The sequence below is a fragment of the Vombatus ursinus genome, unplaced genomic scaffold, assembly GCF_900497805.2.
Source record: "Vombatus ursinus unplaced genomic scaffold, bare-nosed wombat genome assembly UNPS02014932.1, whole genome shotgun sequence".
Lineage (NCBI taxonomy): Eukaryota > Metazoa > Chordata > Mammalia > Diprotodontia > Vombatidae > Vombatus > Vombatus ursinus.
In genome coordinates this window covers 1,501,068-1,528,259 of record NW_020954710.1, presented here as the reverse complement: position 1 = coordinate 1,528,259, position 27,192 = coordinate 1,501,068, and the positions used below count along the sequence as shown (strand labels likewise).

Sequence of the window (27,192 nt, the reverse complement as noted above, 5' to 3'; positions counted from 1 at the left end):
CACCCATCTATTCATCCATCTTTCTCTCTATCTGTCTCTGTCTCTCTATCTGTATATAGGGTTCTTTCTCCATTTCTCCATCCATCCATCTATCCATCTCTCTCTATATATCTATCTATCTACCTACCTACCTGCCCATATGTTGTATGTGTATCCATTATCCATCTGTCTCTGTCTTTCTGTATTTAGGTTTCTCTCCCCATTTCTCCACACATCCATCCATCTGTCTCTCTATCTCTATTGGAGGACTTGACTGTGGCATCGTCTCCCCCAAAATGACCTCTCCTCTGCCTCTGCACTGGAACTCTCTATCTCCTTTAGTTCATGCTCACCACCCACTCCTCCTGAATCTGTGGTCCTTTAAGCCCCCAGGGTTGGCCCAGGTTTTCATTTCCTGAAATTCAGTGGAAGGGAATGGGCTTGAAGACAGGAAGTGAAGGTGGAATAGGAAGGGTAATTGGCAGAAATTGACCCCCCCCAGCTGCTCCCACAGGTAGCAGACATAGCTGCAAACTCTGAGTGGGATCTCTCCTGTCATCCAGTCCAACCTTTACCTACGTAAGAATTCCCACTACAAGCCAGTGGTTGTCCAGCCTCTAATTAGAGACCTCCAGTGAAGAGGAAGCCTTCATTTCCCACAACAGTCCATTCTCCTTTGGGACAGCTTTCATTGTTAGGAAGCTTTTCCTGATGTCAGACCTAAATTCCCCCTTCCTGAACAATCTCCCATTGTTTTAGGCTCTCCCCTCTGGAGCCTTTTCCACAGTACAGCCCTTCACATGGTTAATGACAGATATCTTGTCCTCCCTGGTTAATTAGACGAGTATATATTAAGCACCAGCTGTGTGTAGGATTCTGAACTGTCCCAGCTAGACAAGGTACCAAGTTTAGATGATACATAATCCCTACCCTCTCAGAGCTTACAATTCACGAAAGCAAGGCACAAACACAGATAACCATTACATCTAGTCAGCAAGCATTTATTAAGTGCTTTCTATTTGCCAGACCCTGTGTTAGGCCCAGAAAATACAAAGACGAAAAGGAAGCAAATATTACCAGAGGAGAGTGTGTTGCACAGTGGAAGGAACACTGGATATGGTGTCAGAAGATAGGAGCTCCATTCCTGGCTCAGACACTTATACGACCTTAGACAGGTCATTGGGTCTCATTTTCCTCCATCTATAAAAATGGGATTGGACTAGATCAGCAGGCACTGGAGGGAGAGGCACTGATTTCACATTTCCCCTCTCATGCTTGCTACTTGTGTGGTCTTGGGCAATTTGCTAGACTTCTCTGGGCCTCAGTTTCCTCACCTGGAATGCTAAAGAGCTATACTATATGGCCTTTGAAGACCTTTCAGCTTTGAATCTCCAGAATGTAAATGCAAATTAGTTGAGGGCAAGCCTTGCTTTTATTTTGGCTTTTGTATTTATCCCCAGTGTTTAGAACAGCATCTTAAAATAGGTAGGGCTTAAGGCATGCTTTTGAATAATGTGAGCATTAGAGAGTTACCCTCCAAAGGTACTTGGTGAGGTCTGAGGGGGAACAGTGTTATCTACAGTGGGGACAGCTGTTCACATGTTAATTACGCTAAATCTTAGTTGTTTTCATATTGTCTTCCCCATTAGAATGTGAGCTTTTGTAGGGCAGGGACTGTGTTTTTACCTTTCTTTGTATAATTTAATTATACTAATATTTAATTTGTATAATTTAATTGTTAATTGCTTAAAAATTAACACAGTGCCTGGCACAAAGTAAGCACTTAATGAATGATTGTTGACTGACTGATTGTCCAGGGCAATCTAGGAAGGCTTCATGGAAGAGGTGATAATTTGCATGAGGTGTGGTAGAGCTTGTGGGCAGGTAAGAGTCCTTCCCAACAACAAAAGAAGCCCTCTCCACTTTTCTCTCAGGGTGCCCTATTCAAATCCAAAAGACTAGCTTTGGGACTGCAGAGAAGGACCTCGACCTAGAGAACTTCAAAGCACAGTGACCTTCAGCCAGCCAGGCTCGACCTTTCTGTGTAGTCTGATGAGGCCGCTAAGCACTGTTTGCTTGGGCTGAGCCCAGGAAATGTCTTTTTCTGCATGTAGGCACATGTGCACTGGCTGCTGCAGGGCATGTCCTAATTAGCCCACTATCTTTAGGCTAAAAAAAAAAATTTTGTTTTCTCTGGAATTATTCACGGCTGCCAAGTGATCTCCCCCATTGCTTTGGGGGTGCTTGTCGCACACTCGGGAGTCCTTTTCCCCCTTATTGCCTAGGATAACCCAAGCATTCAGGGTACCCTCTCTGGCTGCAGTGATCCTCTTGGCTCCATCATCTGAACGGTTTTCTGGATCCGGATCCTGGTCTTTTCATTTTGTCAGCTTTCTCTGTGGTGGGAGTCTGAGTCGGGGGTGAGCTCCACAAGTCTGGACAATGTATTACGTGAAGAAAAAGGTGAGAGAGAGAAAGAGAGGAGGGAAGGGAGAAGGAGGCAGGGAGGAAGAGAAAAAAGGGAGAGAGAGAGAAGGAGGCAGGGAGGAAGAGAGACAGACAGACAGACTTGGAGATATTTGGAAGAAACTGCAGTCTTACCCACAAAGTGCTAGGGAAAATCAAGGCCAGGAAAATGAGAAGGATGAGAAAGGAAAGGGTTAGAATGAGTGGGAAGGGATGGAGGATGAGGCAAGAAGGGAAATGAGAAGAAAGGAGGGTAGGTGAGAGAAAGGGAGGAAAGAGAAAGAAAGAAAAGGAAAGGAGAGAGAAAGAAAGAATTGAAAAAAGTATAATTCTTAGTGAGGAGGCATCTGGGGCTTTGTAATTTAAAACTTTCAGGTTACTAATCAATGAAATTCAAACCAAATTCCAACCAAAGAATGTATATAAACTGATGTGTATATCATTGTACTTGTGTAGATATAGATTATAAAACCTTAGAGAAAATCAAGAAAGTGATGAGAGATTTTGGATGTCTCAGAGAATTGCCACAGTAGTCAGGAGTGAAGAAAACACTGATGGGGTAGGATGAAATGTGTGCAATCTCTTTTCATTCTCCTATGAAAATGTGGCCATCAGCACAGAGAGTTGTGAAGGTGCTATTGTGGGGGCCAGTTGTCCTAATTCACCTAAGAAGGAAGCGTCAGAGGAACATTTTGCCCGACATCCTCCAGTGATCTGTCCCCAAGGTACTCTGAACACAGTGAGATGATAGCAAGACAAGATTACAGCCCTTGGTGAAGAGAGGCAGAGATTGGCAGGGAGAAGACCTGGCTTTGAGTGCTGCCATTACCACCCCAAACTGCCTGTTTCATCTTGAGGAAGTCACTTTCCTCTTCAGGCTTCAATTTCCTCTTTCTTTAAAAAATGAGGGGAATCATACTGGTAGGAGCAATTATACTACCTCCTCACAATTTCCAGGTTGCATCATCCCAAAAACTCTGGGTTCTTTTCCAGTTGTAAATGCTATGACTTCCCTTCTCTGGGCCTCAGTTTCCTCCTTTTAATTGGAATAGATTGGACTAGTTGATCTCGATGGCCTCTATTTTCATGACTTCCTTCACTGTGCCTCAGTTTGCTTCTCCATAAATAGGCTGGACAGTCCCTAAAGCCCCCCTTGGCTCTAACTGGTTTTGTTTCTGGGGTTCCAAAGTCTGCTCATTTAAGATATTCCTCAGGTCCTGAAGACCATATTCCTGAGACCCAGTCGAGTCAGAGCTGTTAGAAATGGGCACTCAAGGTTTCCTTGAAAGACTTTCTCCAAGAGTTCTATTTCTTCCTGTTTCATGAAAACATCGCTGAGATGTCTCTTTCTGACGTTTCTGTCTTGTTTTGTTTCAACATTTGGGCGCTCAGATTCCTATCGCTTCTTCTCCCTTGGGTTCTAATGACTAATCGTCTGAACATTTGCCAAGGAGTGTTAAAATGTAGACAAGTTAAAATGTGAATGCCTTCTCCTAGAATTGCAGCTCGCTCACTTTCTAAACTGCGGGGACTCAGGTCTGGTTACTGCCGCATGGTTGGACTCCAACATCTGTCAGGAAGTGGGGTTCATCTGGAGCTTCCCCTAATCTGACTTTCTGACAACAGAGTAAGGGATAAGACAGGACAAGAGGAACCAGAGTGCTGAGAACTGGCCACGGGAGGGTTATAGGTGTTCAAATGCTACCCCAGTGGAGTCGGAAAGACTCTGTGGATTCTAAATATGGGTTTTCAGTGGAACATTGGGTCAGAATTCCCAAAGCTCGGTGTGGCCTGTACTAGGAGTGTGTTTTGAGTCCTGGTCAGATTTCTTTCCTTCTTTCTCCCCTTCCCCCTTTCTTCCTTCCTCCTTCCTTCCTTTCCTTCCTTCCTTCCTTTTTCTTTTCCTCCTTTCTTCCCTTCTTTCTTTCCTTCTTCCCTTCCTCCTTTTTTCCCTTCCTTCCTTCTTCTCTTCCTCTTTTCTTTCTTCCTTCCTTCCTCCCTCCATTCCTCCTTCCCTTCCTTCCTTTCTCCCTCCCTTCCTTCTTTCCTTCCTACCTTTCTCATTTATTAAATACCTTCAGCCAGGATACAAAGACAAAAATGCAAAAGACCATGCCCTCAAAGAGCTTACGGTTTATGGGTCATGGGGAACTACATTAATAGAAAATATATACAAAGCATTTTACCGAGAAGGTATCCTATCAGCCGGGGGATGGGCAGGGAGGCCATTTGTGGGAAATAGCACTTGAGTTGAACCTCAAAGGAAGCCAGGGATCCTAAGAGACCAAGGTTAGGAGGGAGGACATTCCAGAAATGGAGGACAGCCTGTGCAAATGCACAGAGATGGAAGGTAGTATGTGATCTCCTGGGACCTGCCAGAAGGCCAATCTGTGTGGACCATGGAGTACTTGAGCCACGTCCATTTCTGGGTGTCGCATATTAGGAAGGATTTTGGCAAGCTGCAGAGCATCACAGGAAGGGTGACAGAATGGTACAGGATGTTGAGCCCAGGCCACAGGGATGTTGGGTGGTTGAAGGAACTGGAAACATTTCACCTGGAGGAGAAAAGACTTGGTGGGAGATGTGATAACTGTCTTTGAGTGTTTGAAGAACTGTCATGTGTAAGAGGGATTACTCTGCTTGGCCCCAGGGGAAAGAACCAGGAGCTGTGGGTGGAAGTTGCAAAAAGGCAGATTTAGACTTGATGGAAAAGGGAAAAAACAAAAAACAAATAACATCCTGCCAATGGAAGCCGCCTCCAAGTAGGATGGGCTGCTTTGGGAGGGAGGGAGTCTCCCTCATTGGAGGTCTCCAAGCAAAGACTTGGAGATGACCATTTGATGGGTGTGTTTTGGAGAGGATTCCTGTTCAGGAGTGGGTTGTACTGGATGGCCTCCGAGGTCCCTTCTGATTCTAAGATCATAATCTGTGATGGTGATTCAAATTTGGGCATCAGAAAGGACTTCTCATTATGGGTTTAAAAAAAAGTTTTTCTAATTTTGATAATAAAGGTATGAAGTGATGTCATGTGGGAAGTAAAAATGTCTTTTCCCCAGTCACTGGTTGGGCATGGGAAGAAGGAGGGCAAAGAGGGTTGTTGAAGTATGGAGACAGAAGTAGTGAATGTTCCTGAGAGGGCTGGTGCTTCTGCAGGATTGGCTATTCTGCAGGAGAAGATGGTGTAGGGACCCCTCAATTTAAGAGTCCCAATCTTGGCCTTGCTCCTTATTTTCTGTATGACCCTGGGGAAGTCCCTTAACTTACTGTTGCCCCAGTTTCATCGGATCATAAATACAGGGCTGCAAGAAACTTCACAGGCCATTAAGTTCAATCCCTCATTTTACAGATGGGGAAACTGAGTCCCAGAGAGGTAAAGAGACTTGCAAGGCACACTTCCAAGTTTCTTAGGATTTGAACCCAGGTCTTTCTGACAACAAGTCCGGTGTTCTTTCCACTATAAGACGCTGCCAATCAAATGAATGAGCTAGACCAGGTCTCTAAAGTTCCTTCTAACTCCAGAACCTTATGACTTCAGAAGCGGTGCCCCCTTTCCTCAGCTCGTCTTCATTTTGCTCCATATTTGGCTTGGAGATCAGAGAGTCATAAAATGTTAGATCTGCAAGGGATTTTGCATGTGTCATCTAGTCCAATGTCCCCATTTTGCAGTTTGGAAAAAAGAGGCCCAGAGAAGGGGAAATGAGTTCCCAGGGGTTCCATAGAAAGGTGATGCCAGACTCTGGTTTCCAAGCCTGTCTTTTGTGGATTTAAAGACTCCTTCTAGTAGCCTAATTCTGGCTGAAAACTGAGGATTCTGGGAACTGCCTTAAGTTCACAGAAGCCCCCAGCTGGTTATGCTTCTCTTCTGAAAAGGTGTGAGTCTTCCACAAAGGGAAAGATAAAAGGAAGAAGAATAGGGGGAGGGAGAGAGGTGTGGGAGAGACACAGCACATCCTCTCTGCCCAGGCTGTAGGACTGTGACTCTTGACCCCATTGTGCATAGACTAACCCGTGTGAAATGTAAAGGAGTTGCCAAGGGTGGGGAGAGGCTAATGAAGAGAACAGTACACCCTCAGGAACGTATGAGTGTCTATGTGTGCAGGAGGGAAAGGGCTAGAGAGAGAGAGAGAGAGAGAGAGAGAGAGAGAGAGAGTGTGTGTGTGTGTGTGTGTGTGTGTGTGTGTGTGTGTGTTTGGGGGTGTGCTTCTGCCCAAGCATGGCCAGTTGTGTAACAGGAAAGGAATCTTTGCTGGATCTCAGACCCACTCTTTGGCATCGCTGCCTGACCAGTGCTTTGCTCCTTCAGCTTAGTCAACCCTCCCCTCCCACCTCCATGGAATGGTGCTAGGGACTGGATTGAGATGGTAGAAATATGGGGTACTACCCCTTCTCCCTGGAGCTTCTAGTCCAGATCATTCTAGATGGAAAGACATCAGAGAGAACCTTCTACCTCAATGAACTGCATGAACCCCCAGAGTGACAAGGCAATCACAAGAGTGGGTGGGCATGATGTCTGTTCAACTTTGAAGGTCTGTCATGCAGAAGAACCATTAGATGTGTTCTCCTTGGCCTCAAAAGGCAAAGCCAGAAACCCCGGGTCTATGTTTAATTAATTCAGGAAAAAAGGAGAGCTGTCCAGAATCTGAGAGCTGACTCAGGAGGTCATAGGGTCATAGATGGAGAGCCACTGCATCCCACCCCCTCATTTTACAGAGCAACAGACTGAGGCTCAGAGGGGCAGTCCATTGACTGGGTGATAGGTTTTCTCTCATTGCTTGTCTTCAAGCAAGAGACTAGATGACCACTTGTCCTGGAGGTTGGAAGAGCAGATTTCTTTCATGACTGGTTAGACTAGATGGCAACTGAGTGTCATTTCAGCTTTCAGATTTTGTGACTTTGTGAATCATTTAACAAAGTCTTCTAGTTTGCAGAGGGCTTGAGTGGGAGCGGCATAGCTACGATATAGTTCACAGGAAAGAGCTGTCATCTTGGAATTAAGAAAACTGAGTCTGAGCCCCAGTGCGACCCTAGGCAAGCCTCTGTGCCTCAGTTCTCTCATCTGTAAAATGCATTTTCTACCTTGGAAGGTTGTTGTGAGTGTATTGGCATGCCCCAAGGAGGCGAAGAGGGAGGGAACAAACATTTGTCAAGTGCCTTCTATATGTCAAGCCCTTTAAAATGTTATCTCATGTAATCCTCGCAACAACCCTGGGAGGGGAGGTGCTATTATTATCCTCATTTCGCAGTTGAGGAAACTGAGGCAGACAGGTGAAGAGATTTACCCAGAGTCACACAACTAGTGTCTGAGGCTGTATTTGCACTCAGTTTTCCTGATTCCAGGCCCACCACTTTGTGCACTTTGACTGCTAGCTTCTCTTTCCCTTGACAAGTTGTGAATTCACCTCTTCTCAGGTTTGGGGTTGTCCCATTGAGCCTTTTGTTCTGATTAAAGTTCTCAACTTCAGGGTTACAGTAGCAAGGAAGGTCCATTGTTTGGGAACTTTGTCAGCAGCGATCTGCTCAGTGGACGGTTGATCTCCTTACTGACCTCACTCAGAAGTTGGGGATTTGAGTCAATACCAGAAGACAGACCTGTGCAAGTGGGGACCAGAAGCCTGGACTAGGTGAATTCACACCTTTTCAAACAGTTCAAATTTGAACTCTGGATCTGAGATTTAAGGAAAAGACTCTATCTGGATTCAGCCTAGGACAGATTAGGTACTGGGGCCCTTCAGGAATTCAGCCCTGCCAAGGATTTTGCAGTCAAGCAAGAGATGAATGTGGTTCAGAAACACACCAGGCAACTCATGCTGCCCTGGAAAGGTTGCCAGTGAGATTTCCAACAAAGTTGAAGTAGCCCTACCCCAAGGTATAGAGAGTATATCCCAAGCATGGTCAAATGTAGGGGCAAGAAGCGACCTGGGAAGAATGAACCAGTAGCATCCTAGGTACACTCGGGTGCATTGGAAAGCTTGAAGAGAGAATGGCAACTGTATTGAGACGTTTATCTTGAATAAGAAATCTTGCAGGTCATAGAATGTCAGAGCCGGAAACGTCCTTAGAACATAAAATGTCAATGCTGAAAGGGACCCTAGAACATAAAATATCACCACTAGAAAAGACAGGAGGACCTGAATTCAAATCTTTTTTCTACTGTTTACTTGGGGCAGCTAGGTGGCGCCATAGTGCATAAAGCGCCAGGCCTGGAGTCAGGAAGACTCATCTTTTCAAGTTCAAATCCAGCCTCAGACACTTACTAGTTGTGTGAGCCCAGGAAAGTCACTCAACCCCATTTGCCTCACTTTCCTCATCTGTAAAATGAGCCAGAGAAGGAAATGGCAAACCATTCTAGGGTCATGGAAACTCAGACGTGATTGAAATGACTGCAACGCCCCCAAAACTGCTTGCTCTCTGTATGGCAAATCACTTAACCACTCAGGCATCAGTTGCATCATCTGCAAAATGGGGGAGGATGTGTTGTACTTAATGGTCAGTTAGGTCCTTTCCAGTTCCAAATTACATGGTCCTGTTTTATATCTCTTTTTAGGACAGGTACCTGCTGATCTCAAGGGCAAGGTCAAGATCTGGAAAGTCTGAGGGTGTATATGTGTATATGTATATATACACACATATCCATATATATATATATGTATGTCTATATATAATATATAAATAAATTATGCAATCTATAATATATTGTATATAAATATATTACATGTATATATACATATATGTGTTTATGTATACATACATATACATCGACAGGTGCAGTTCTCCAGGTAAAGCTGTGTACATCCAGTGGTCCAGGTGCCAAACTCTCCATGCATCACTCTTCAGAAGCTAAGCTATCCAGGAAATAAGTTTTTATTAAGCACCTATAATGTGCCAGGTACCTCACTAAGCACTTTACAAATACTATCTTATTTGCTCCTCACAACAACCCCAGGAGGTATGTGCTGTTATTATTCCCATTCTACAGATGAGGAAACTGAGGCAAACCAACATGAAGGGAGCTGCCTGGGTCACATGACTAGCCAGTCTCTGAGGCTGGATTTGAACTCAGATCTTCCTGACTCTGGCTATATCCACTGCATCATCTAGTTGCCTATCCTTACCTCTTGGTGCAGTATAGGTCCAGTGCTCCAGCAGTCCCTGTCCAGATGTCCTTCCCCAGGTGTTATCTTCTCTGGGAGATGCTCACTGGGTATCACTCGAGGGTCTTTCTAGGTATAGCTTCCAGTTAGCAGCTGTCTAAATTCGGCTCTCCAGGTACTACCAAGCTTCACTTTCTAGATGTAGCCTTCTGGGTACTAAGCTCCCTGGGTGTCACCTTCCAGGTGCTAAGTTTTCCACGTGTCACTCTACAGATAGAGGTTCCAGGTGAAGCTTTCAAGGTTCCATGCTCTCTAGGTACTAAGCTGTCCAGGTACTAAGTTTTCTAGGTGAAGTTGTTATAGTTCTATGCTCTCTACTACTAAGCTCTCCAGGTATCACCCTTCAGGTGTTAAGTTTTCCAGGGGTAGGGCACTCTCCCAGCCAGCAAGGTTCTAAGCTGCCTGGTGCAGCTCTCCAGGTGCTAAGTTTATCAGGAGTCACTCTCCAGGTGTTCTTCTCCAGATGTGAAGCTCCCCAGGTGCTAGGCTCTCTCTGGTCCCTTCTCTAGGTGTAGCTCCTTGGACTTAATGGGGTTTTCTCTTCCTGTTGAGGCTGTCATTGATAATCACCTGAGTGTGACCTCCTTCTCTTCTATAGTCACTGGTTTACATGGGATGGCCTGAGTGCGATTATTTATCCTTGTCTCAGATCTCTATGACTAAGGACTGCACACTCACTTGAAATCACTGGAGCCTTATGGCTTGGTCAATCCTTCTGGGCCTAAGGCATGGGCAGAATGAAGAGGACAAAAGGGAACCCCTTGTGGCGTATCTGAACATGGGACTGATAGCTGTGCAGCCCCTTAAAGAAATATTGAATTGAATGCAAGATGGTAGAGAGATTACATGTGATCTGGTAGGGAGTAAGTGGGAGACTTGCAGAGGCTTAGGAAGGGGTAGTGGGCCCTCCCTTTCTCTCATCTGCACTGAAGGCTCAGCCAGTGAATGTTTGGCTCCAATTGTGACATTTGTCCATCGAATCCCGTGACTAACCAGCATCCAGGCCTTGCCAATTCTTCCTCCAATCAGTCAGCCTACATGCATTCATCACCTGCCATTCATGTTCTAGGTCCCGTGTTAGATTCTGGACAATAAAAAGACAAGCAAGAGACAGTGCCTCCACTCAGGGAGCTTACATTCTTTAGGAGAGAATAACACACCCATATAAAGTAGAGGAAACATCAGTGGCAGGTGATTTGTCAAACACTAGCAGCTGGGGGGAGTCAGGGAAGGCTGCACGTAGAAGGTGGCCCCTAAGCTGAGCTTTAGGGGTTCTCTGAGGGGGGACGGATGGATTGGAGAGGGGAGACACGTTAGGATCATCTCGACTCTGTCTCTCTGACTGTCCTCTTTTCTCGCCTGGTACAGTCACTACAGAAGTACCTGCATCATTTGAATTTGCATAGTATATTTCCACATGAGCTAGAACTAATGACCGTGTTTTTATATTATTATGACTTTCAATGGTGCTGGTTCAACTCTGTGTGACCATAGAATTCGTTATTCACACCATTGGGGATCTAGTTGTGCTCTGCATGCTCTCGCTACCTTACATCCGGATTATTGCGAGAGCGTCCTAATTCGTCTGCCTGCTTCTTCCAGTCTTTCCTCTCTAATCGATCCTTCGTTCAGTTGCCAAAATAATCTTCTTAAAGCACTTCTCTGACTGTGTCACTCTTCAGCTCAAGAAGCTTCAATGGCTCCCTACTGCCTCCAGGATAAAATATAAACATCCTGATCTGGCATTTAAAACCCTTCACAATCTGGCTTCTCCTTTTCTAGACATTTCACAGGAGATTCCTCTAGAGGCACCTGTGTGGCTGAGCCTGGAATCAGGAAGATTCAGATCCAAATGGAGCCTCAGACACTTACTAGCTGTGTGACGCTGGGCAAGTCACTTAACCGATGCCTGCTTCAGTTTCCTCATCTGTGAAATGGGAGTAATAGCGACACCTACCTCCAAGAATTGTTATGAGTGTCAAATGAAGCAATATCTATAAAAAGCTCTTAGCACGGTGACAGGTATATAGTAGGCGCTTGTATAAATGCTTGTTCCTTTCTTTTCCCTTAGAGGCATGAGCATTCAATTCCTGACACTTTGAAAACTATGGGACACCTCAGAGCATGGGAGTCTGAAGACCTGGGTTCAGATCCCTCTTCTGAGGCATCCTTCCTGTGTGACTTTATGCAAGACTCAGAACCTCTCTGGGGCTTGGTTTCTTCATCTGTGAAAATGAGGGGGTTGGATTAGGTGACCTCTGAGGTCCCTTCTGCCTAATGTGTATTGGTCAAGATGCCTGAGGTCTAGTCCACAGGTTTTGCCATTAGCTTGTTGGCTGACCTCAGGCCAACTTCTCTGAACACTTTTTTTCTCACCATCTATCAAATGGGCATACTGATCCGTTGCACTCCATCCCCACCCTGGGGTGACAGGGGTCCCCGCTAGGCAGCATTCGCCTCGTGCCTTGGGCTTCTTGAAGAGAGGGGCAGTGGAAGGAGGGGGAGGAAGTGGGAGATCCAGGCTGCTGATACCTAGCTTCTGGCCGCTCTGGAGAAGAGGAGAGATAACGGAAGGGGACGGGGATGTTGTGCTCACCAGACAATTCCCCTCAGAGCTAGCAAAGCATTTGCCCTTTTTTTTTTTTCCTTTGGTCTCATCTCTTCCACCCTGTTAAATGCTTGGTTAGATTTCCCGAAAACTTGGCACCTGGGAAGGCTGATAGAGTGGGTGAGGTGAACATGTCAGTTTATCCCTTCGTGCAAGTGGTGACCTGTTGGATGGGGAGGGGGGAGGGCTAGGGAGGTGGGGAGAGACCCAAGGAAGTATTTGGGATGACTTGAGGTTGGCTGGCCCTTTAAGAAGTCTGTAACAGGACACCTCTGGTCCCGAAGAAGGGTAGCTGATGTTTCCATTTCTCCTAAACTGACTGTGTGTGTGTTTTTTTCACCACCCCCCCTTCCCTCCTCCCCCTTTTTCCTTCTCCAGTCCCAGTTTAATCTGCTCACCAACACCATGGATCAGAACAGCAGCAGCCGCGCGGCCTCCACCAGCCCCTACAATCCAGAGCACTCCGCCAGCGTCCCGACACACTCTCCCTACTCCCAGCCCAGCTCGACGTTTGACACCATGTCCCCTGCGCCTGTCATCCCTTCCAACACGGACTACCCCGGCCCCCATCACTTTGAGGTCACTTTCCAGCAGTCCAGCACCGCCAAGTCGGCCACTTGGACAGTGAGTTCATTCCCCCCTTCCCCTTCTTCATCTCTTGCTTTTGATCTCTTCGTCTGCGTCCCCTCCCTTCCACTGGTGCCTCTCTCGGGCATCCCTGGACAAGGAGGAGGGGTCAGGATGGAGTTGGGAACTTTAGCATCGTCTGAGCGAGTGAAGCATTATCGGATCTGAGTTACAGACTTGTCTGTCGCCCAGTTTAGCTTTGATTCAGTACTTCTGCCTCAGCAGCTGTTTGGGGCGGCGGGGCAGGGAGGGGGAGAAAGAAAGTCCCGTCTCAGCCCCACAGCTGAGAAGCCTAACGTCATAGGGAGCTTATGATGAGAGCAGTTAGCCCGGACAGCCGTTCCCTCCGCCTCGAAGCTGCTAGACCCAAAGGAATGAATTGAGAGGTGGGAAGATTTAAGAGGAACAGATTTCTAACTAGTAGAACTGTTTGATGTGCAATGGGCAAGTCATTTAGCCCATTTGCCTCAGTTTCCCCATCTGTAAAATGGGGGTAATAATAGCACCTACCTCCCAGGGTTGTTGTAAGGATCGAATGATAAAAAAAATTGTGAAGCATAGTGCCTGGCACATAGTAGGCACTATGGAAATGTTAGCTATTATAATTTTTATATATTTTACATAATTTTTATGTTCTATTTCTATTTTTGTTTGTATTTATACTTCTATATTACAATATAACTTATAATATATTTTATGCCTGAGGAGCTGAGTGGCTTCTTCTTTACCGAAGGGTTTCAAGAGATGGCTCGATGCCTACTTGTCAGACACTTTGCTGTTGAGAGTCCTTCGGGGTCTAGATTGGATGAGATGACTGTAGAGGTCCCTCTCAACTGTGATGTGCTGAGATTCAGTGGGATTTGCTGAGCTTTCTTTCCCTGGAGGTCTTCAGGAAGAGACTGAGGGAACACTCAGTGGGGATGATGTCAAAAAGAATCTTGTTAACTCCACGGCTTCCACGGTCCCTTCTGAGCTTAAGGTTCTGATATTTGGTTGGTGTTTGCTAGCGTGCTGAGGTGGAAACAATGACGGCTTTGGAGTTAGGGGACCTGGGTTCCCATTTCACTTCTGTTCTGTGTGTATTGATACACTTGGCTATGTGGACAAGTCGCTTTTTCTCTCTGTGCCTCAGTTTCCTTATCCAGTTGAACTAAATTATCTCCAAGGCCCCTTTCAGCTCTGAAATCTGAGGTCCTCTAATCCTAATAAACTTTATCTTGCTCAGCCTCAGTTGTCCCATCTGTAAAATGAGGGCATTGGACTAGATGGGCTCTGGGGACCCTTCCAACTCTAGCTCTGTGATTCTCTAATGCTATAGCCCCTCTTGATAGGTGAAGGAAGGACATTTTGGTTTCCTGTGACGTTGGGGCTTTGGAGAGACCCCAGATTAGAGGCTGATGGGGACAGGTGATGACCTTATGGGGTGCAGAGCTGGGAGAGTGTTTGGGGAGCAACCAGCAAACCTCATCCCCTTTGGGAGATCCCAGGTCTTGCCTTTTGCCTACTTTCCTATGTAAATGACATGGAGAGAGGCTGCCCAGCACAGAAGAGCCAAGGTCCCTCCTCTGAATCTCCAGCCCATTATCTTGTCTTGTAATTCTCTCCACTGGGGGTTCTGGGGAGGCGAAGCTCTCTCAGGTGATAAGGGATCAGGCAGGGGCAGGGGCAGTAGCGGAGGTGAGCGGGAGAGGCATGGAGAGGAAGGCAGCAGGGAAGGCTGCCAGAGGAATTCAGCACCAGGTGGCTTTCTCTTCCAAGGAGCACACGACGTCTGTGCTATTGCTCCCAGCACTTTGCTCTTTGCTGTCTCAGGGCTGTCTGGATTGGGAGAGCCAGCTTCTCAGAGCTGTGTTTTCCCCAGCAGCTGCCAGAGGAGGCAGCCGGTCAAACACAAACATCAGAGAGCTCTGAACTCAATTACTCCCCTTCCTGTCATTATTGATGCGTCTCTTGGGACGGGCTTGGCGTGTGGTCCAGGATTTACCAGCAAATGTCTGGCTGAAGGGGGCTGGCAAAATTCTAAGTTGTGTGGTGCTCACACGTGTGCACGTGTATGTGTGTGTGTCTGTCTGTCTGTTGGTCTGGCTGTGTGTGTGTGTGTGGTCAGTCTTAGCTCTAGAGCCCTTTTCTCTCAGAAATAGAATCAATTAACAATCAAGGAACCCAGCATCTATTAAGTGCCTGCTGTATGCCAGGCACCATGATAAAATCTATAGATTCAAAATCAAGTGAAAACAAAGACATTCTATTGGGGAAAGACAATGTGCATGCATATGAGTATATACAAAACAAATCCAATTAATGAGTATTTATTAAATACCTGCTATGTGTCAGACACTGTGCTAAGCGCAAAGACCAAAAATAAAAGTTCAAGCTTACCTTCTGTGATAAGAATAACAGCATGGATAGAACAAGGCCACCACATAGTTCCTTGGGTGGACCCAAACACTCCCACACCCATAACAGTATCAAAAGCAATTATAATACACCAACTATAATAGTCATAACCATATAGAGGAAGCATAGGGCTTTGGACTTAGAAGACCTCATTTCAAATCCTGCCGCCATCATGGCTGTGAGACCCAACCTAAGTCAGTACGTTAGGGAAGGTCTGTCTATATAGGTAACAGAGCAGGTGCTCATCAGCATTGGTGGAGGGAGTTTCGTTATTGTGAATTCTCTATGACGAAATCACAGGTCTGGCAACTCTTCCCCTCCCAATACCAATAATTAAAATAATAATGAGAGGTGAAATTTGTATTATACTTAATAAGCTGACATTTACATAGCATTTAAAGCATTGAGGTGGTTTTTATTGTTTGTCCTTTGTTCTCAAAGAGGACCATGACATCAGCAAGGTGATGCCATGACTTGCAAGTGAATTGGATTTAAATGAGGCAGGGCTGTGCAAAGTTACCAAGCCTCACTTTCTCCTCCAGAGCTATGTGGGTCTGGTGGCAAGATGTAGATCAGGATGACTAGAGATGGCCCCCAAAGCAGCTAGGCAGCTCAGTGGATACAGCACTGGTCAGGAAGATCTGACTTCAAATTCAGCCTAAGACATTTACTGGTTGTGTGATCCTGGGCAAATCACTTTATCTCTATTTGCCTCAATTCCCTCAACTATAAAATGGAGATAATAATGGCATCTACCTCCCCAGGTTGCTGTGAGAATCAAATCAGAAAATATTTGTAAAGCGCTTAGCAGTTCCTGGAACGTTTGTTGTTGTTTTTCAGTCATGTCCAACTCTTTGTGACCCCATTTAGAACTTTCTTGGCAAAGATATGGGAATGGTTTGCCATTTCCTTCTCCTGCTCATTTTTTTTACAGATGAGGAAACTGAGGCACACGAGATGAAATGACTTGCCCAGGGTCACACAGCTAGTAAGTGCCTGGCACTTAGTAGGTGCTATATAAATGCTTAAGATCGAAGCATGCTATTTTCTCTATCTCTCTCTCTTTTTTTTTGTTTCTTCTTTCTTGTGGCTTTTTCCTTTGGTTCTAATTCTTCTTTACAACATGATTAGTGTGGAAAAATGTTTAGTATGATTTTACATGAATAGCCTATATCAGATTAAATGCCATCTTGAGGAGGGGAGAGCAGAGGGAGGGGGAGAAAATTTAGAACTCAAAATCTTAAAGAAGTGAATGTTGAAAACTAAAAACAAATAAAGTTATTAAAAAAATAAATGCTTAAACCCTTCCCTTTTCCTCCTTAAGGCTTACCAAGAATATTATATCCATTATTTTGTTTGAGACTCACAACAAACCTATAAGGTGGGTGCTGTTATTATCCCCATTGTACAAATGAAGAAACTGAGGCAAACAAAGGTTTGCCTCAGTTAGTAAATGTCAGAGGTAGGCTTCAACCCAATGGCTATATATATCTACAGTTAGTAAATGTCAGAGATAGGCTTCAACCCAATGGCTATATATATCTATATATATGAATTTGGCATGTAAGAAGGACCTAGTAACTGGAGATCCATTTCATATAGGCAGTGGTGCTTGAACTGAGCTTTGAAAGAAACTAAGCATCCTAAGGGGTAGAGGTGAAAAGGGGGAGATCCATTCTATCCTGTGCAAAGGATTAGATCCCCATAGCTAATCAGTCACCAACTGTCTCCCCATATCTCTCACATCCATCTCCTTTTCTCTCTCCACTTCCCTCATTCATCACCTCTTGAACAGACTATTTCACTAGCTTTCTAACTGGTCTCACCCCAATCCATCCTCCACACAAGCGCCAAAGTGATTTTCATGAAATGTGGGTCTGATTATTTTAACCCCCTACTCAAGAAACGTCAATGGCTCCCATCACCTCTAGAATCAAATATTTCCACTATTTTAGAGTTCTTAGTCTCCCTTATTTCTCAAATGCCATCTTTAGCATGACACCTTTCCTTATTCTCCCACGTGCTGATCCCGCTGTCCACCATCTTGTATTTATGTTGTTCATATCTAGGAAGTGTCTTCAATTATTGTATCCTTAGCACAGTGCCTGGCACATAGTAGGTGCTTTGTAAATGTTTGTTGGTTGAGTGATTGATTAAAAGGGACATGAGATAGACCAGGTGTAACAACAACTCCATAAGGTAGGTGATAATGACAATAGAATAATAATGTTGTTGTTCGGTTGTATCCAACTCCTCGTGACCCCATTTGGGGTTTTCTTGGCAGAGATACTGGAGTGGTTTGCCATTTCTTTCTCCAGCTCATTTTACAGATGAGAAAACTGAGGCAAATAGGGTGAAGTGACTTGCCCAAGGTCACCTAGCTAGGAAGTGTCTGAGGCCAGATTTGAACTCAGGAAGATGAGTTTTTCTGACTCCAGGCCTGGTGCTCTATCTACTGTGCCACCTAGCTGCCCCTGGAATAATAATACTTGCCATTTATATATGATGTACCCAAAGTCTTAGAGGAATTTTAGGCTTGAACAAGCTTAAGTTAAATTAAATTAGATTTAAATTAAATTAAAATTAAATAATAAGCTCTAAAAAGCTAACAAGCTTAAAACCACACTAAGACCTTTCAGACACTGTGTCTAACACTTTAAAGGGTTTAAGGCACCTTCTACATTTGATCCATTATCTCACGGGAGGCCTTATATTCATCTTACATTTTACTGACAAGAAAACTGATTCTTAGAAAGGGAAGTAGCCAGTCTAAATTTATGTTGTTAGTAAGCAGTAGAGAGGAGGTTCAAACCCAAGTCTTCTGGTTTCAAATCTGGCACTCTTTCCACTAAACCATTCTGATCAAGGATGGGAACTGGGGGAGGAAGAAGTTTTTCCCACCACTGTTCAGTGACTTGTACCTGCCCCACCCCCAACCCTTCATTCACCCACAAGTCTGCCAGAGAAGTTAGGAAAATTTCCCACCTGCTTTAAGGATGTTTTCTCTGTTCGTATTTTTTGTGTCCCATCTGGGTGTGTACTGTACCAAACATCTCTCTAGTCCCAACCCCTCGCTGGTCCTGTGCTCACAGCTGGTGTTGTGTCAGTCTCCCAAAGCTTCCATGAAACCTCCCTCTGGTATCTATTTCCCCAGTTCCTTGTTTCTGCCATTATATCAGGGGTTATAGCTCAATGGCCATCAGATGGCCTGACTCCAAGACCACCTCCTAATCAATCGAAAGAAGGCTGACCTCCCTCCTCGGGAAACGGGTCCTCAGCATGTCCCAACCCTGTCACCATGCCAGCTTCTTATGAGAAGTCAGAGCTGATAGATAATAACAAGAAGAAGAAAATCTTCCTCTGTCTCTGACATCCTGTCGGATGCTTTCAGTGAGCCTATAGAAGATGAATTGACCTCTCAATTTTTTCATTTAAACGCAAGAAGCAGTTAATTTACGCTCCTACTCACTGATACATAGAATGTGCAAACATAACAATAATAGCAGGAGAGCACCTTGTCCCTGGACCTTTGGCATCTGAACTGCATTGAAAAGATGAGAACTTTCATTTTATTGTGTTCATGGAAATCATCATAGCACACATTTATATACCATTCTAAGGTTTTTCAGAGTGATTTCCCTAGACTAACTTGTTTTATTCCTATGGGGACTGTGTGAAGTAAGGGCTGTCATCCCCATTTCATGGAGAAGGAAATTGAGGCCCACAGGGAGTTGTGACATGCCTGTGGTCAGACAACTAGTGTTGATCAGAGGCAAGATTCAGACCTGTGTCCTCCTGACTCCCAGTTCTAAGAAGACTGTGGTTCAGTTCACAGACAGAACTAGGGGCCTGGATTCTAAGTCTTAGCTGTGTGGCTGCAGGTCACTGACTTCCTCTTTTTAGACCTCAGTTTCCTCATCCCTAAAATGGGACAAGATGATTTCTAAGGTCTGGCATTCTGCAAGAAAGCATGGCAGGGTAGAAAGATAAATGAATAGTGAGTTAAAAGGGTTGGGTTCAAATGTCAGCTCTCAGTTAGCATCTTTGTTGCTTTCAGCCAGTGTCCTCTCTGGATGTTAGATTCTTCATCTGTACAGTGAGCAAGTCAGGAGGACCTGAGTTCAAATCCAGCCTCAGACACATAACACTCACTAGCTGCTTGACTCTGGGTAAGTCACTTAATCCCAATTGCTTCACCCAAAACAAAACAAAACAAAACAAAAAAAAGACACCATTTCCCAACTGTACATTCCAAACACTTGACACTTACTAGCTGTGTGACCCTGGGCAAGTCACTTAACCCCAATTGCCTCAAAAGATAAAATAAAAAATAAAAATAAAAATATTAAGCACCTACTAGATACCAGGCACTGTGCTAAGCATTGAAGGTATACAGAAAGGTAAAAAACAGTGCCTGCCCTCAGAGAGCTTACATTCTAATGGAGAAAACAGCATGGAAACAAACTCAGTGCAAACAAGATGTAGAAAATAAGAGAGTTCGGAAGGCAGTCTTTTTTCTTATCAGTGTCCTATTAGGTTCAACCTAGGAGTGTGGAGTGGGAGAATTCGGATTTGAATTCAGGCTCTAACCAAGTGTGTTAGGTATACAACCTTGACCAAATCACTTAACATCCCTGTGCCTCAGTTTCTTCACTTACAAAATGAGGGAATCAATCAACCAGTGTCAAGCTCCTGTTATGTGCTTGGGGACACAGAGATAGGAAAGAAACAATTCCTGGGACTAAGGAAAGTGATGTGACTTGTCCAAGGTTCATCACCAAACTTGGAATTGTCTGAGGATGGATTTGAACCCAGATTCTCTGGAGTCCAGTCCAGCCCTTTATATGGAGCGTGCCATTCTCCCTCACAGACTTCAGTAACAGAGGACATGAGCAACTCAATGAGAATCATCCTCTTGTGTAGGGCCAATGTTGCCCCCCACCCAGGCTGAGCCAGGAGCTGTCTCTCATGCCCCTGGCAGGTTTCAGAAAAATTCTTGGCCAAAAACCAAGTAGAGTGATTCCTTTGGAAAGCAGAGAATCCTTCACGGACCTCTGGACAGTGTCCCGGCCCATTCTCATGCTAGATGGACTTACAGCTCATGATGTGAGAAAAACCTTCAGAAGAGAAGTCTTCTCCCTTCCCTCAAAGTAGAGAGTGACATTAATTATATCCATTTCTCTACGCCTCCCCGCCCCCCAGCTCGCTACCAAACTGCTTGTTTATATTGGTGAGTTTCTGCCTCATCATTCACTGTCTTTCAGAGCTGATAAGACTACTCCCTTCCCCACACATGCAGAAATACACACAAACACACATCTCTAGCTTGTCCGCCATTGCTTTGTCCAGACAAAGGTAACGAGAATAGTCCGGTCCGTGCTCCCCACCGTAGGCCTCCCTAGCCTCTTATCGATACGGGGGTGGAGGTGGGACAAACGTTGGAAATGAGATTTTTTGCACCTAGGTTGGCTGTGAGAAGACCCCCTGCCGAGCTTTTTTTCTTAAAGGGGGAGGCAGGAGGGACATGGAAGCCTCACCACCGTGCAAGATGGAGCATGCAGGGAGCTTGCCTGCTTGTTTGAAGCTATCAGGGCCCTCAGTTAGCCGGAGCTGTCTGTACTTGCTGCCGATGGCAGGAGGCCTCCGCTCCTTCCCTGTACTCAGCTCCTCACCACGCCAGCCAGCTGGTAACTGATAGATAATTAGTATTTTTCTCAAGTACAATTCCAAATTGAGTGCAGTTTTTTCGTGTCTCTCTCAGGGAAGAGGAAAACATCCCCCTTCCAACCCGAGCTTCCTCCTCCCTGGTTGGTAGTGTTGGGAGCTGTTAATAGGGTCTTTGGCCCCAGCCTAGCTGCAGGCTCACCTCCCACAGAGTGTCCAGAAGTGTCCAGGTGGTTTCCTCCCTCCCCGGGCTGGAGGAATCATTGTACCAGGGGACACAACTCCCTGACTCCTTGTAAGTGTCCTGACTCCTTTCTGTCACCTCCTGCAGTCTGTCGTTGTTAAGACTGCTCTGGGACTTCCCACAATGCATATACTCGTACACAAATGTACACATGCTTACACATATACACATACACGCATCCCACTCAGCACGGAGGAACTATGTGCAATGCCTAAGAGCTGTCCAGGGTCCTGATGGCGAGTTCTCACCCCAGAACTCCAAGATGGCTGATTAGTTTCCTGGGGTGCACAAAGGAGAGTTCCATTTCCATTGGTGCTGGGCCAGGGGAAAGACTTTTAAAATATCAGCTGGAGGTTTTACAGTAGATATCAGGAAGGATTTGGTCATAGCCAGATGTTTTAAGACACTAGATTAGGTGGGTGACCAGGACAAGGGGAAAAACCACTTCTCTGGAGTTTTCTGCAGAAGGTTTGTGGGAAGAAGAGAGGGGAAAGACCTTGAGGGAGAAAAGTTGAATGAGAGAGAAAAGAGAAGCATAATTATAGTGGGATCAAAAGTGAAGAGTGATAGGAGACAGAAAGATATAGAAAGAGAGAGACAGCAATTGAGAAAGATTGAAAGAAGAGGGAAACTGATACAGTGATATTGATCCAGGGAAATATTGAGTGGGAAAGTTTGAGAAGGGTATGGATACAGAGGAAAATGTTGATATAGAAATGTTAATGCAGGGAGAAATTGAGGGAGGGAGAGAGAGAGAGAGAGAAAATATCTTATTTTCTACTACATGCCAGATACTGCACCCTAGTAATACAAAGAAAGAATGAAATAGTCTTTGCCCTCAAAGAGCTGGTAAAGTTGGAAAAACTCTTCCCCCCCCTTTCTATAGAAGGGGAAAATGCCTACAGATAAGTACATAGAAAATAATTTCATGTGTAGTCTAGAGTTGCCTGAGGGGAGGGAGGGGATGGATCAGAGAAGGTCTCCTGTAAGGACTTGGGCTGAGCCCTAAATGGAGCTAGGGATTCTAAGAGACCAAGGTAAGGAGATAGAGAATTCTAGGTGTATGACACTGCCTATGCAAAGGCATGGATATAATCAATGGAATGTCATGGACAGGGAACATAAAGTAGGTCAAGCTAGGGTTAGATGCAGTCCTGATCAGAGACAGAGGAATGAGAGGTCTCGGAATCTGAGCCTGTGATTGCAATTTGGTCCTCCCTCTTATCAGTACTGTGTAGTGATGTATACCCTAAACATTGAAGACTAGCTTATCTGCTTCCTTTGTCCCTGCCCCATCCCCCACTGTAAAAGTACTGGGGAAAGTATTAAGACCTATATGTCTTATATGTGTGTGTATACACACATTCACATATGTATGTGTGTATACACATATACACACAACTCCCTGCATAATATATACGTGCATGCATGCATATGCATGTATGTATGTATGAAAGTATTAATGCCCATAGCAGTGTCCAAGGTGGTGATAAAAGTGGGCTGAGCATCATATGGATGAGAATGGGTATAAGTACTAAGGTGCTAAGGGCAAGGAAGGAGAAAGGATTCTAACTTGATTCAGGCTTGTCCTATACCAAGATGGCTCTCAATTGGGGGGAAATTCTATGACCACATTAAATCTAATAGATCCAGGTTGGAGAAGTCTTTAGAACTGAGTGTAACCTGAGCCATTAGATATAATGGATGGATCACTGACTTGGAAAGTCAGAAGACTTGGGTAAGAATCCCACTCCTGCTACCTTCTACCTGTGTGGCCTTGAATAAGTCATTTCTTTTCTTAGAGTCCCAGTTTAATGACAACATCAATAATAACTAGGTGGTGCGGTGGCTAGAATTCTAGGCCTGAAGTTAGGAAGACTTCTCTTTCTGAGTTCAAATCTGGCCTCAGAGATTTCCTAGCTGTGTCTGGACAAGTCACTTAACCCTGTTTGCCTCAGTTTCCTCGTTTGTAAAATGAACTGGAGAAGGAAATGGCAAACCACTCCAGTATTTTTGCTAAGAAAACCCCAAATGGGGTCACAAAGAGTAGGACATGAATGAAAAAATGACTGAACAACAAAATCTATATAACACTTTTAGGGTTTGCAAAGTGCTTCACAAATATTCTCTCATTTGGTCCTCATAACAACCCTGGGAGGTAGATGCCTATTATTACCCCCATTTAACAGATGGGGAAACAAGTTAAGAGATATGAAGTCGCACAGCTGCTAAACGTCTGGAGTAACATTTGAACCCAGGCTTCCTGACTCTGGGACTAGCCCTGTTTCCATTGCGCCACCTAGTGGCCATATGTAAAATGAACTAGATCAACGCTATCAAACCCATGGCCTGCTGGTCCACGTTGACTTCTGGGAGTGGGGCTGAACCAGATTAAAATGTAGTTGGGAAACGTTTGACAAAATAAAGAAAAATACACTAGAACATAAATTATGTTGTATGTGGTTTTCTGAGTTAATATGCAGCTACAGGGATCCCTAGAGGCCCCATTTCTGTTTGATTTTGACACTATTGAATAGATGTTCCCTCAGGCCTTTCTAGCTTGGATATTCTGTTTTCTAACATAACATTCTATGTCCCAAGGTCCCCTCCAGCTCTCACCATCTATGTCCAAAGGAACTTTCAAACTCTGTGATTCTGTGTTCCAGGTTCTCTCAGGAATTGTGTGATCTAAATTCCTGTTCCTGTCCAGCTCTAACATTTTCTGTCCTAAGAACCCTCCCAGCTCTATCTAACATTTTACATACTAAGTTCCTTCCCACCTCTGACATTCTATGTCCTAAGGAACTTTCCATCTTGGACATTCTATATTCTAAGAATCATTCTAATTCTCATTTCAATGAGGAAGCTTAGAGTTCTGGTTCAGTTACCTTCCCAAGAAGCTATACTACCTTTCTTACTATCTGGGGTCACTATATTATATATAACTAACTATATAATTGTTACAAATAATTCTACTTATTAACAATCATAAGTTATTAATGCATAACAACAAAGTGGATGAGCACATATTAGTTACTAATAATTCTAGTTATCAACATGTAGCTATTAATAGCCCATGTTCATATGATAATATTATTAGAAATAATAACAAATAGTAATTTGTCTGAAAAAGATCTGAGGGAGAGAGGGTCTGAGTGGACAGCAAGCTGAAGATGAGTCATTAGCAGAAAATGGCAGCCAAGAAAGCTAGTGTAATCTTGGACCATGGTAAGAGAGGTATAGGATCAGGAGTAGAGAAATGACAGTACCTCTCGTATTCTACCCCAGTCAAACTGCACACAGAGCATTGTGTTCAGTTAACACCACATTTGAGGAAGGAGAGTGTTCTAAGGTGGATGACAAAAACAGCGGGAGAGGTTGAATTTACATTATAGGATGGTGATGGACCAAAGGAGCCAGAAATGTTTGTCCTAGAGGGTGATATAAGAGCAGTCTCCAAATGTCACATGGAAGAGAGAAGAAAATTGTCCTGCTTGGTCCCAACAGGCAGAATTACTAATAGTAGCGAGTGAAGATTTCAGGGGCAAATTTGAACTTGAGGTAAATGAGAACTCCCCAAAAGTGTGGGCTTCCTTAGGAAGCAGTGAGCACCTCCTCTCTGGAGGTTTTCAGACAAAGACTGGAGGGCCATGTGCCTGGAGCACTGTAGAAGGGATTCATGGCCAGATACCACATTCCTCTGGTTGGCCACTGAGATCATTTCAACACTTGGAAATGAAATTTGGAAAGGGAAAGGGATGTGTCCATGGTCACACTGTTGATTTGTGGCAAAGCTGGGTCTTTAATCCCAAACAGGAGAACCCTCACTCTAAGGAGAGTAAAGAGCATGGGCTAATCTTTAGTAAATCTCCCTCATTTCCCATAAGGAAGTGGCCACTGGTCCAAAAGACTTCTCTGTGAATTCCACACAGGCTCCCAAGCCTCACTGCTACCCTCGGAATCCTTCAGTGATGACAAGAATCTCAGACACTTCCTGTTCTTTGCTAAAGTTATGCAACTAATTTCAAGGCAAAGAAGAGGAAGTCTATACTGCAGAGTGACCACAGGGATGGGGAAAGAACAGGATGGTCAATCCTCTAACAAGACCTAATACTTTCATAAGTAAAAGCTTCTCCACAGTGCACTGTAAGATACAATCCTCACACTAGACCTTCGATCTCCTGACTCTGAGCATTTTCAATTGCTGTCCTCCAAGCCCAGAATTCCTCCTTCCTCATTTCCATCCCCTAGTTTCCTTGGCTTCCTTCATGTCTCAACAAAAACTCTTTCTTCTGCAAGAAGCCTTACCCAGTCCCCCTAAATGTTAGTGCCTTCCCTCTAGTGAGTATCTCCAACTTATTCCATCTACATCTTGTTTTCATGTTGTCCCTTCTGTTAAACTGGGAGCTCCCGGAGAGCAGGGACTGCATCTTACTTTTCTTTGTATCCTTAGCACAGTGCCCAGCACATAGTAGGCACTTAACAAATGCTTGTTGACTGACTTGTTGACTGACAATGACCCTGGCTAAGCCAGAGGTTGATTTAACAGAGTGATCCCAGATAGTAAGAAAAAGGTAGTATAGCTTCTTGGGAAGGTAACTGAACCAGAACTCTAAGCTTCCTCACTGAAATGAGAATTAGAATGATTCTTAGAATATAGAATGTCCAAGATGGAAAGTTCCTTAGAACATAGAATGCCAGAGGTGGGAGGGACCTTAGTATGTAAAATGTTAGATAGAGCTGGGAGGGTTCTTAGGACAGAAAATGTTAGAGCTGGACAGGAACTATATATATATAGTTATATATTAGCTATTATAAAGACTAGGAACAAGTAAGATTAACATTAATCACTATAAAGCTTATTAGTAATCATTATGACTATTAATGAGTAGAATTAAATTTTATAACAATTATATAGTTAGTTATATATTAACTGTTATAACAACTATTAATAAGCAGAGTTGGTATTAATAATTACATAGTTATGAATTAACTATTATGACTATTAACAAGTAGGTTTATTATTAATAACTAGTGAGTCATTCATATAAAATGTAATTCACACAATATTATTAATAACTGTAGTAACTCACATTCATATAATAATGTATGTGTTAATAATAAGGATGGCATTGTTAATAACTATAATACCTCATGTGCATATAATAATATAATTCCTATATTTATGTTATTATTATTAGTGATAATAATAACCATAGTAGCTCACATTTTTTGTGTCTGACACTACATGATCCCATAGATGTTGTCCATGAAGTTTTCTTGGTAAAGACACTTGAGTGGTTTGCCATTTCCTTCTCCAATATATTCCCATTTTACAGATGAGGAAATGAGGCAAATAGGAGTTAAGTGACTTGTCCAGGATCACACAGCTAGTGTCTGAGGCTGGATTGGAACTCAGTCCTGACTCTAGGTCTGATGCTCCATCTGCTGCACCACATAGCTGTCCCAGTAGTATGGGACATACTATATATAGTATGATAAGACTTATAAAGTACTTTACGTTATCTTATTAGATCATCACAACAACCCTGTGGAATAGATACTGTTTTGATGCCCATTTTACAGATGAGAAAATGAAGACTCAACAAGTGACTTGCCTAGGGTCACACAGCTCCTTGGGAAAGTATATGAGGCAGACTTCCAACTCAGGTCTCTCCTGACTAAAAGTCCAAGACTCCCTCCACTATGCCCCACTGCCTCCCTATTCATCCATGCCTCTTCCTCCTGTCACACTTGTGAAGCTGATTTTTTTTAAAACCAAGTGGAAAAGTTTCCATTTATCCTTCTTCAGTTTGTCTCATTCAATTCACCTAACTGCTCTAGCCTGCCAAGATGGTTTTTTTTTTTGTTTGTCTGTTTGTTTGTTTGGTTTTTTGGTGAAGCAATTGGGGGTAAGTGACTTGCCCAGGGTCACACAGCTAGTAAGTGTCAAGTATCTTATCTGAGGCCGGATCTGAACTCAAGTCCTCCTGCCTCCAGGCCCTGTGTTCTATGTACTGCAGTCACCTAGGTGCCCCGCCCCAATGATGCTTTTG

At 44.2% G+C, this 27,192-nt stretch overlaps 1 protein-coding gene across 4 annotated transcripts in view; it reads left to right on the top strand.

Annotated features, from left to right (window-relative positions):
* The window catches only part of LOC114029525 (tumor protein p73), a 208,105-nt gene that overhangs the window by 110,468 nt on the left and 70,445 nt on the right, over nt 1–27,192 (top strand). For all 4 annotated transcript variants that reach the window (XM_027844004.1, XM_027844003.1, XM_027844005.1 and 1 more), the window contains one exon: nt 12,583–12,828. In XM_027844004.1, coding sequence (XP_027699805.1) covers nt 12,583–12,828 — 246 coding nt within the window. The remainder of the gene's footprint in view (nt 1–12,582; nt 12,829–27,192) is intronic.